The sequence below is a fragment of the Mercenaria mercenaria genome, chromosome 1 (assembly GCF_021730395.1).
Source record: "Mercenaria mercenaria strain notata chromosome 1, MADL_Memer_1, whole genome shotgun sequence".
NCBI lineage: Eukaryota > Metazoa > Mollusca > Bivalvia > Venerida > Veneridae > Mercenaria > Mercenaria mercenaria.
In genome coordinates this window covers 99396113-99408098 of record NC_069361.1, presented here as the reverse complement: position 1 = coordinate 99408098, position 11986 = coordinate 99396113, and the positions used below count along the sequence as shown (strand labels likewise).

General features: G+C 34.2%; 1 protein-coding gene across 1 annotated transcript in view; it reads right to left on the bottom strand.

The window, feature by feature from the left end:
• Positions 1-429: 429 nt before the first annotated feature.
• Positions 430-11986, bottom strand: part of LOC123529026 (protein kintoun-like) — a 29094-nt gene continuing 17537 nt past the window's right edge. The window contains exons 4-5 of the mRNA XM_045309197.2: positions 9529-9851; positions 430-6779 (exon numbers count right to left, since the gene is read on the bottom strand). Coding sequence (XP_045165132.2) covers positions 6091-6779; positions 9529-9851 — 1012 coding nt within the window. The 3' untranslated portion in view covers positions 430-6090. The remainder of the gene's footprint in view (positions 6780-9528; positions 9852-11986) is intronic.

The following is an 11986-nucleotide window of genomic DNA, read 5'->3' as shown; positions in this document are numbered from 1 at the left end:
GTGCAATGTAGATCAGTTCATCACAGTGAATAAGTGTGTGAAGTTTCAATCCATTCCCACAAGTGGTTACTGAGTTACCAGCTTACATACAAAACCTTAACCAAAAATTTCTAAGTCGAAAAAGGGGCATAATTTTGTAAAAAAGCAAAATAGAGTTATGGAACCTGTGCAATGTAAGTCAGTTTGTCACAGTGAATAAGTGTGTGAAGTTTCAATCCATTCCCACAAGTGGTTACTGAGATACCAGCTTACATACAAAACCTTAACCAAAATCGGGACGCGGACGCCGACGCATGGGCGAGTGCAATAGCTCACTATTCTATGAATAGTCGAGCTAAAAAAATCGGACAGATGGATGGACAGACAAGGGCATTTCTAAGTGCCCCCCAACCCACCCAAATATTTTTGGGCATACAAAAACGGGAAAAATTTATCTTTAACAATACCTTTTATTTTTCTCAAGACCCAATGTTACAACGATTGTCTCATCGTATTTCTACATAAAATTCACAATCTGCAAAATTTTTAGAGCAAACAATGTTTCACTTAAAATTTGGGCTGCAACATGTAGTACCAATACAGGTTATGTAGAATCAATAAATGTTACAAAACAAAAGATATACAAGTGAAGTTGCCTCACTTCAAAGTAACAAATGTGATACCATGTTCATGATGTTCAAATGAGTTTAAAGCATGAGAAATGCAAAATTAACAATTGTTTTCATGCACCATACTACGAGGTAGGAAACGATAGTCTAGCATATCAACAATATTTCCTTATCACAAGTGATCACAAAATTTTAATAATATCTAAGCATGTACTGATACCAAATAAGCATTGAAGGTTGAATAATTTTAATATTATTGATTTTTTCTTACAATTTCTTGGCCCCAAAACTTAATTTCACAAGGGTACGAGAAGTCTGTTATCACTGTCATGACCCAAAATTCGTTGTTAAAGCAAACGTTTTGCCAATGCGTTATTTACAAACAAGAGCACTGCCTATAGAAGCCATTGCTTGTCTGCAAGTGCTGGTCAGTATATAAGACTAGATGCCCACGGGCAACATGTCGAGCCCGTCAGCTGTCAAAAGGACTGGGAGTTGCACAAGACACTCTGTTGCATTGAGGCAAACATTTATGCCAAATAAAAAAAAGATTGCAAAAAGTTACAATATAAGTTATTTGTAGTAACAACAAAGGGAAGTAAATCTTAAAAAAAAAAGAGAAATTTATAAGTCCACACAAAAATCCTTACCAGTAGAGATAGGTCAAAATACACCTCAGAATTGGATGTAACATTCATGTTGTACTACAGAAAAGTGTTCCTGATTTTTTCCTACGACCAGTAATAAAAAAGTTACAATATAAGCTATTTATAGTAACAACAAAGGGAAGTAATTCTAGGTTCTTGCGCATGACACTCCGTCTCATGATGGTGAACAATTGTGGCAAGTTACATCAAAATCCCTCTGTGCATGAAAAAGAAATGCTACGGACAAAGTCCTTGTATCTGACCTTTGACCTCTAAGTGTGACCTTGACCTTATACCTAAGGACCTGGTTCTTGCGCATGACACTCGATCTCATGGTGGTGAACATTTGTGCCAAGTTACATCAAAATCCCTCCATGCATGAAGAAGAAATGCTCCGGACAAAGTTGTCATTCTTGTATCCTTTGACCTCTAAGTGTGACCTTGACCTTAGACCTAGGGACCTGATTCTTGTGCACGACACTCAGTCTCTAATGGCGAACAATTGTGCCAAGTTACATCAGAATCCCTCCATGCATGAAGAAGCAATGCTCCGGACAAAGTCGTTATTGAATTTGACCTTTGACCTCTAAGTGTGACCTTGACCTTTGAGATAGGAACCTGGGGTTTGCGCATGACACTCTGTCTCACTGAGGTTAACATTCATGCCAAATATAAACAAGATTGCTCCAAGCATGTCAAAGTTATGGTCCGGACAAACAAATCCGGACGGACGCACATACACCCAACAGCCATTTGGACAACTATGTCTTCGCTTCCGCAAGCGGGCTCGACAAAAAATGTTATAGTTTAGATTTCTATGTACAAAAAGGGCCATAATTCTGACAAAATGCAAGTTAAGAGTTATGTTTTTGGCCTAAATATTCATCTAATGATGATAAACAGGTGTGCAAAGTTTCAAAGTTGTAGCTCTTATAGTTTTTTAGAAAAGGTGGACCTAAACAAAAACTTTAACCAAGAAACTCATATATTCTAAGTACAAAAAGGGCCATAATTTTGACAAAATGCAATCAGAGTTATGGTTCTTGGCCTACTAAGTTAACTAATACTGACAAACAAATGTGCAATGTTTCAAACCTGTAGCTCTTATGGGTTTTGAGAAAAGGTGGACCTAAACAAAAATTTTAACCAACATTGACACTGACAATCAAGTGACAAATATCTCGTAGATTGTTTTCAAAAATCAGACAAGCTAAAAATGCAGCCTAAAATATTTTTCCATTAGTTAAAAGGGACAAACAGATAGAAGTACTGAAAGCACATGGGAAAAATAATATTACTCATTTCCTGGTACTCGAGCTTCAAAACACAAATAATACTCAAAATACATTTTGGCTTCTCACTGAAATTTCTATAATTCAAAATTCAAAAAGTATGAAAAGAAAGACTTGACAAATAAATGCAAGAACAAGATATGCAAAATGTTTGTCTTCTGAGTGATATGACAGAAGATAGTAAGTTATTTCAGACCCTACCGCAAGCCATGATATCTTTCTCTACACAAACAGGAAGGTATATAGGTTGGTTTTTTTATCAAAAATACGTTGGGATCCCTCTCTCCCTATCCCCCACTCTAAAAAAATCACAATGAAAAAATATTAAACTCCCTTTATTGACAACAAAATGCTTTTACTTTTGAGGCAATATAATAGGGTTATTATAACAGTAGCTCGCTCTGGGATGCTGTGTTCGGCTCATGGACTTTTGTCAGATTGGATTTCACAAGGTGCGCAAGCGCCAAGTGTGATCCGACCTTGCAAAATCCACAACAGCCGAATACAAAATCCCTGATCTAGCTACTGTTATAATGACCCTTTTATTATATATCTCTACCTTTTGTTTGTTGTTTTGTTATTGAACGAAATCTTCGATGTTTATCATTATTCAAATGGAACTAAATCAAGTTTTTATGTGCGCTATTTATAGAACTGTGTCAGGTCATGCATATTTATGAAGGTAGTCTGGCAGCATACAATATGGAAGGTACAATATGGAATTTAAAAGGTACAATACAAAAAATTTTTTCTGTCTGTTCGTATTCCATTGTGAAATACAAGCCGATTTTTTTTTACAGAATTTACATAGGTATATAATAAACAGCTTTATTTTCACACAATTGTGGAAGTGTTTAGTTGACCTTTTTCCTGAATTTAGATCTTCTACCTGAATATAGCATTTATGAACTGTTACAGTGTTATATCTAATGTAACAGTAACAGCAGATTATAAGAATTCATAAATCTTTAAATACACATTTTCATAAAAAAGGGGAGCTAGCTATGCAAATCTTTTGGAGACTTATAGCTATAAAGCTTGCGGAGTTATCTTTCTTCTTTTTCATGATGTCTTAAGCATTTCACCAAAATGAAGAGAACTTTTTAACATTTACTGATATATTTTGAATAAAAAATCTGTCTCTTACACTTCTTTTTTAAAGCGGCATGCCTCCAGATCGTTCAACAACAAAAAAATAATATTTTTTTTTAGATATCTTGAAATAAATGCTATATTTCTTAAGAAGGCTTTAAAACTTAATTACTAACAAACTTTATGTTACAGAAACACATGAGAATTTGCTGTTTTTACTACTTTTTGTGATGAAAATCCAAAAGCATTTGTCACGCTGTTACTCCAGGTAAACTGTCTCGACTACAAATATATTTTGAAGTCATTTTTCACTACTTCAGCTACTGGTTTTGACGACAGGAAAATGTTTTTATTGCCGTGGCGGTCCGGGGTTCGATTCCTGATGCGGTCATCTTTTTTTCTTGATTGAAGTTTTAAAAATATTTTAGAAACAAATATTCATATTCTAATGTTCATACTATGACCAAAACTTCAAATTGAAAGAAAGATTTTTTTTTTAGCCAAATCTGGAGGCATGCTGCTTTAAGCGTATCTTATCTTTAAAAATTATATATAAAATGTTGTGTTTTGTTACCTTGACTACATGTGTATTTTCAGTTACCAGACAATATCCCCAGCAATTATAATACTATTTCACAAATGCATCACACCATAAACACCATACAGATATTGTACAAAACAATATTTCAACTTCATGCAACATATCATAACACCCAGCATATGTTTTCACAATAGTATCAGTCAAACAGTTAATATACTGTTACTTCACTAAGTATATTGTAGTCTTAACAGATTCAGAGAAAGAAAAAACAAAACAACAAGATCCATTTCACTGAAATTCAAGATACAAATTAATAAACCATATAACACGAAGAAAAAGTGAAATATTTTTATTGTACTCCAAATTAAAGAGAACTGGTATTCTACTAACGTCATCAACAGCTTGCAATGCTAAACTGATCAACCACTGAATGGAACTCAGACAGTTTAAAACTTTGTATATGCAAATTATAACTATATTTCACACTTCAAAACTTTTCTAAAATAAGCAAATATTCAGAACTTCTTTCTTTCTAAGAAAAATCACAGGCAATCGTTACTAGAAATATCACAATAAGTTGAAGCACACAATGAGGAGATAATGAATATCATGGATGCATCACAAAATCATGTCATTTTATGACTAGAAAAAATACTATTTTCAGTGCCCAGCTATGTTTTGTGTGTAGTGTATTCAGTATTTTGACAATATAAACAAACAAAACTGTATTTCATACAGAATTAGAAAGTTAAAGATATTCCTTTTTATTTTCAGCTGCTGCTGATACCTCACTCTTGATAGATGAGAGAAAGCTCCTTAAACTTCAAGATGGAAAAATGCAATATGCACAAGAAACAACTTCGTAACTTGTAAGAGTTTGGCCTAAATGAACTTTGAACAAACTTTATACAGGATCCCGTCAATGAACAAGAAATTATCATTTAAAAAGAGAAAAATCCACTAAAATCGTAATTTAATGTTAAAACCAGACCCTACAAGTCCAGAACTTCTACATAACAATGTCAGAGCAGAGAACACCTACACAGATATAGTATTCAAAATTGGTCTTTCAGACACAAAAAACTTTCACTAGAACACTTCATTTCATTAATTCAGTATTTATACGTCTTGTATAAATGTTCCTTGAGATGAACAATAACAGTACAAAATGAACACTAAAAATACATTCTAGAAATGTACAAAATATGGTATATACAATTTTTTTTGTAAATTTAATTTTTTCGCAAACATATATGTTAATTTTGAAATAATAACAAACAAAAAAATTCACCCAAAACTTTACAATTCAAAGTATTAAACTAAATCTATACTTTATATTTCTGCCAAAGAATTTTTATAGAAACACATCACTTCTTTTAAAATCACAAACCATTTTCTTTCAGTTTTGAAAAAAAACCAACTTGCAGGAATAATATCACAGTTTGTGTAAAAAAACAGATTTTGGACCAAGTCCTATATACCATATTGCCTCTAATTTATGCTTCTTAATAGTATTTTCTCTCTAAAATTAGCAAGATTTTTAAATGGAATGTAACTTATCAATTTCCATGTGTTTAAATGAAAATACTTTAAAAGAAGCCTTGCAAGACCAATCATTATTCACCAGTAACACCCTTTTAGGTAAGATATTTTGATGATACATTAAATTCAAGCCTCCACAAAAACACCAACTTTCAGTTTGCAAACAACCTTCTGTAAATTAGTGTCAATATGGTATATCATTTATCCCTTAGTGTCTCTACATTATTTTGTGCCATTTATCAGACGTTATACTATTAAAAAAAAAACAAAAAAAAACATGACTTCATAAAAAAAAAAATTAAAAATGAACCAATATTTCCTTTAACCAAAGTGTACAGACTAAAGAATGGGACAAAGTAACTGGAACATTAATCAATATCCAGGTCAAACATGACATTGTTGGAGAAGTTGAAGGCACACTGTGTTCTGTGCTCATTGAAGGGATCCAACCTCTTTGTGTCATGCCAGGTCAGCTCTGTTTCCACAATGCTCTCTTCTTCAACCTTCTCAGCTCCATCTCCTTTCCCCTCAAGCTTCTCCTTAACATCATCCTTAAACTTAACACCCTTCTGACTGCCTTTCCCTGGATTGTTTCCCTTGATTGCACTATCCATATCACCATTAAGATTTACCTCCCCTGAGTCTTGATTAGCTGCCACAGATGGATTTTTGCCATTTTCTGCCACACTGAGATCACTTACTTTACTTTCCTGACTTTCACTTTTACCACTAGTCAAATTCACATTTTTCTGCTGATTTTCATCTCTTGTTATCACATTTTTCTTCTGGCCATTCACACTAGTTCTCTCAACATTTTCATCACCAATATCATCATCACTGTCATTTTCTCTGGAATCATCTTTCATCTCTTCCATTTTACTTTTCACCTCAGCTGCTAATTTACTAGACTTTTTATCTGCTTCAGAATGTATCTGATATCCAGGTTTCTTACTGTTATCACTTTCATCAGGCTTATTTTCCTCTGTTTCTTTTTCAACTTTATCATCAAATTCTTCTTGGTCCTCTACAATCACACCACAATCTTCAACCTTCTTTCCTGAAAATGATCAAAACATTTTTAACTGACAGGCACATAAAAAATATTTAACTTATCAGTCATTACTGCAGTGTAAATTCAGATGTTTTTCTCAACTGACTGAAATATTTCTTTGTCCAAAGAAATAAATGTGTTGAAGAGATGAAATGGGACTTCACTACAAATTTTTCCCCCCAAATCAAACTCATACACCTCCTACCATTCCTGCTGGTAGTATTTCCTGTCAATCCTTTTCGCTCTACAAACAGAGCTAGCCAGCATTATAAATTGTGCTCAACTGTAATGGAAGCTGTATCTGATTTGCACTAATATAGTGTTTGGCTTGTAGACATCATCAAACTAAAACTCTGAGAGTCTTCATATATACCATTCATTTCAAACGGACATACAAAGAAATTGCTAAATATGCCACATCCGGATTGGAAATAACAAGTATTGACATGATACATGTTTATTCAAAATACAGGCCTTACCAAGACTTAATATACACAAAAAGTTACATATACTGGTACATGTACATATAAACATAAATCTTAAAAGATTTCACATAATATGTAATATAACACAGATGTTATTGATGAAACAGGAAGACATACTTTAAGCAAACCTGTTGTAAGTGTTATAACATCATACTTTGCATAGAACTTCAAAACAATATAATATCTAAAAAAAATTAATGTCTGTACAGAACATGGCAACAACCTCACTAATGCACGCAAACAAGTCACTATATGGGTTAAAACACCTTTTCCCATAGAACCTCGATTACAAAATAGTCAGTCACTTAAATTTCTGTTCTTGAATTCATGCTAATATAAACTCGAGTTATCTTTAAGTATTAACAAACTTTCAAACATAAAACAGAGATCCCAGAAATTGTGTTTGGTCATCTTGGATGAAGCAGATAATCATTTGAAACAAGCTCAGAAACACTGAATAGTAAGATAGTCTTATTACAGGCATTTTCTGTTATTTCTTTTTTTCCATAGGCCCAGCAAAGGAGAATACTAAAGAATAACAGCTAAATTTTGTATAACTTCACACAATTTCATGAGCTGTTTAGATTTCTTTATTGGTATAGTTTCATTTATATGTCATGATAATAAGGTGTCTAATAAGCTTGAAGCCAAGATCATGTTACAACATAATAAAGAGGTCAGTTTCAGGTCACATTGTAAACTAATATGTATCAAAATTTATGTCATATTAATTAGGTCTTTCATCAATATTTCATTAACAGAAAAGTGCTATAGAAGTTTGTAAAAAATGTATCCAAAACGTACTATCCGGATACTGGTACACTTTCGGAATGATATCTGACAGTGGTATTTGTTCAGTTTACTTGACTCACTATTATATATATTAAAGGTAAACCAGAGATAATTCCTCAAATTATGATGATACTTATCATAAAAAATAACAGTGATATTCAGCTTTTTTGAAGGAATAATTGAAAATTTGCATGTTGTTGATGTTGTTTGCATACGACATCGGGTGTAATTAGAATCGTGAATGGATATCTTTAGGCTATATACCAATAAAATCAACTGTTCTTTGTTTCATATAAAATTCAGCTAGTTCAGAACAATTTTGTTACAATTTCTAGATTTTCACTCCATCGTAGACCTATTTTCCACAAGATATCCATACATCTGCTTCAAGAAAACGAAAAGAAAAAGGGGTGTTGAATAGTATGCAGTGAAATGCAAGTCAACTGAAGTCAGGTACCCTCATATTGCCGCATTTCAGAAAGCGGTCCGCATAATAAACACCCTACTTTCGTTTTCAAGTAAACAACTCAAAAACATGCGAATATTAGCATGAAAAGTGTCCTATTTTATGTAAAATTCATTCCACGAGTGAAATAATGCCCATTTGGCCTCCGATTTACGTGCAAATGCGCGAAAAATGGAAAAATTAGGATCTATTTATTAGCGACTTCTTTCGAAGCACCACGGAAGCACATTTTTGACCGAATTACTGCATTATGACCTTTAACTTATTTTTGCTTTCGAAATTCATTAAAATTTGTGGATTTTCTAGTAAAAATGAAGGTAGGATTAGACTGCAAAGATATATTCTTATTATACTAAACAATGGTTTAATTTAAAGCTTGCATGAAGAAATTTTACAGGGCGCTTTTCACGTGCTCGGTAATCAGCTGGCCGCCTACGATAATTTATTTGGCGCTTTTTTGACAGTACACATAATCAATACTTTATCAATTAATCATAACACCTCATTGATTCTCGTTACCTGTGTGCACTCGCCGTGACCTAATTTGCTGATCAAAAAATCAGCGAGGCATGTCTACAGGATAAAGGGCGGGATTTAGCAGAAGATCAAAGGCAGGAGGGCACATTATAAGGGCAGCGTGGCGGCAATTAAAAAGGGCAGGGCAGGGTGCCCCGCTGCGTCGCTCTAGAAATAACACTAGATTTTAACACTGTTTTGCTACCATTAAGTTATGCAAAGCTCCTCAGTCAACCTTATCAGAGTTCCTACATTATGTATTAGTACGAACTTGTTCTCCACAATTAGCTGACAACTTCTCAACATGACAAAGAGGTTGACAAGGAATGACGTCAGACATACAGTCTTCACAAAAAAGTTAACACTGAACATTGTACACAGGAGATAAACTTGCGAATTTTAACTTATCCTTTTGAACTCTACCTACTGAGCTTTCCCGGCAGATTTTTACTAGTAAAATCCTCCAGACAACAATACAAACTATAAATTTACATACCAGTTTCCTCTAACTGCTGTGCAAGGTCCTCTGCTTCAGGGTCATCTTCACTGTGTGACTCAGAACTGTGTCTCGAGTCATGCTCATCACAACTACTACACTCGGAACCATTGCTGTTATGCCTCCTTCTGCCATCTTTTTCCTTCTTCTTTTCTTCCCTCTTCCTGTTTCTCTTCCTCTTACTTTTCAATGCTTGTTTCATACTTGTCACTGTGGCATTCGTCTTGTATGTGGTCTTGTCTATGTGACTGTTAAATGAGACAGAACGCCTCCCTGTACTGCCATCACTGTCTCTAGGACTGCAACTTGTAGGACTGTCACCACTGTAAATTCAGATCTAGTTTTAATGCAAGTTCAACAAAGTAAATGATATTCCTTGCAGTCTAGTAAAACATATAAAATTATCTCCAAAATCAGAAAATTTATCCAATCAGCTTTAAATTGTTTCTTTAATTTAATAACTAGTTACTAGTCTGATAATTCATTATCAATTGTGCATACTTCATTTTTACTTAATTGGAGTTCAGTTCTACAGAATGCTCTTCTGTTCAAATTCTGGCTATGCTACGGTTTGCAGCAAAAGAAGATAACTATGTTATAACTATGAGGAGAAGTAAATGAACATAAATATAGAGACTATAACTGGCAAATTTATGGACTGACCTATCTAATGATCATCTCAACACCCCATTCTTAGCACTTTCCTTCATTTTACCATATTTTGTTAACATAATACTTGAAATAATCAATGATAGCTTATTTCATTCTCACAGGTTTCAATTGCGTAGGATGAAACTCTAGCACTCTTATTCTCATATCTAGTCTTCTGACTTTAAAATCTTTGACCTTTTTTACTTCATCCAATGATCATGAAACTTTAAAAAAATTCTATGTTTACAACAAGAGGGTCATGATGACCCTGGATCGCTCACCAGAGTAATATGAGCTACATGTTTCAAATGTCAAACTGACTATTTTTAGAAATTTTTTGGAAAATTTTCCGATGTACAATCAAGTAACCCCTGGGACGGGGCCAATTTTACCCCGGGGGTCATGATTTTAACAAAGTTTGTAGAAGTCTACTAGGCAATATAACATATCGAATATCTAAGATCTAGGCCTTCCGGTTTATTTTAAGCAAATTTATGAAGATTTCCCTATGTACAATCAAGTAACCCCTGGGGCTTGGTCAATTTGACCCTGGGGGGTCAAGATTTGAACAAATATTGTAGAGGTTCACTAGGCAATGCTACATGTCAAATATCTAAGCTCTAGGCCTTCTGGTTTATTTTTTTAAAAAATTTAAGATTTTTCTATGTACAATCAAGTAACCCCATGGGGCGGGGCAATTTGACCCCGGGGGTCATGATTTGAAGAAATTTTGTAGAAGTCTACTAGGCAATGCTACATGTCAAATATCTAAGATCTAGGCCTTCTGGTTTATTTTAAGAAAATTTTTGAAGATTTTCCCATGTAAAATCAAGTGACCCCTAGGGCGGGGTCAATTTTGACCCCGGGGTCATAATTTGAATAACTTTCGTAGAGGTCCACTAGGCAATCCTACATGTCAAATATCTAAGGTCTAGGGCTTCTGGTTTTCGAGAAGAAGATTTTTTAAGATTTTTCTATGTAAAATCAAGTGAACCCTGGGGTGGGGTCAATTTTGACCCCGGGGTCATGATTTAAACAAACTTTGTAGAGGTCCACTAGGCAATGCTTCAAACCAAATATCTAAGCTCTAGGCCTTCTGGTTTTTGAGAAGAAGATTTTTAAAAATTTTCCTTTCGGTTGCCATGGCAACCAGAGTTCTGCATGGAATTCAATTCTTTGAAAACTTTTTGTAAAGCTTCACCCAAGGAACATTCTTGTGAAGTTTGGATGAAATTTGCCTAGCAGTTTATGAGGAGATGTCGTTTGAAGTAAAAGTTTACGGACGACGGACGGTGAGTGATCCTAATAGCTCACCCTGAGCCTTTGGCTCTGGTGAGCTAAAAAGATCTACAACTACATGTATTTCAGAAATGTACCCAAATGCATCAAAAGTTTCAGGAACTTGAAATCTTTAGACATCAAAAATGTCTAAATCTAATCACTGGTGAATCTGTAACCATGACAGTTTTTTCCAGGGGTGTAAATTTCTATTCGCCCGCTCCCATTGGCGAGTTAAAGTCTGGCCAGGACAAGTGAAACTACCTGTATACTTGGCAAACTGGGCTAGTGCTTTTCCACTGAAGAGACGGCATTTCCAAAATTTATCAAAATATAATATAATTATATATTCTGGATTACTTTGCGAAAAATGAAAATAATATTATAGTTGACAGACTGATGCTTTTAAATTCAACCTCACAACAATCATTATTAAAGGGACATACCTGACGTCAAACTACAACAAGAGGGTCATGATGACCCTGGATCTCTCACCTGAGTAATATGAGCTACATGTTTCAAATGTCAA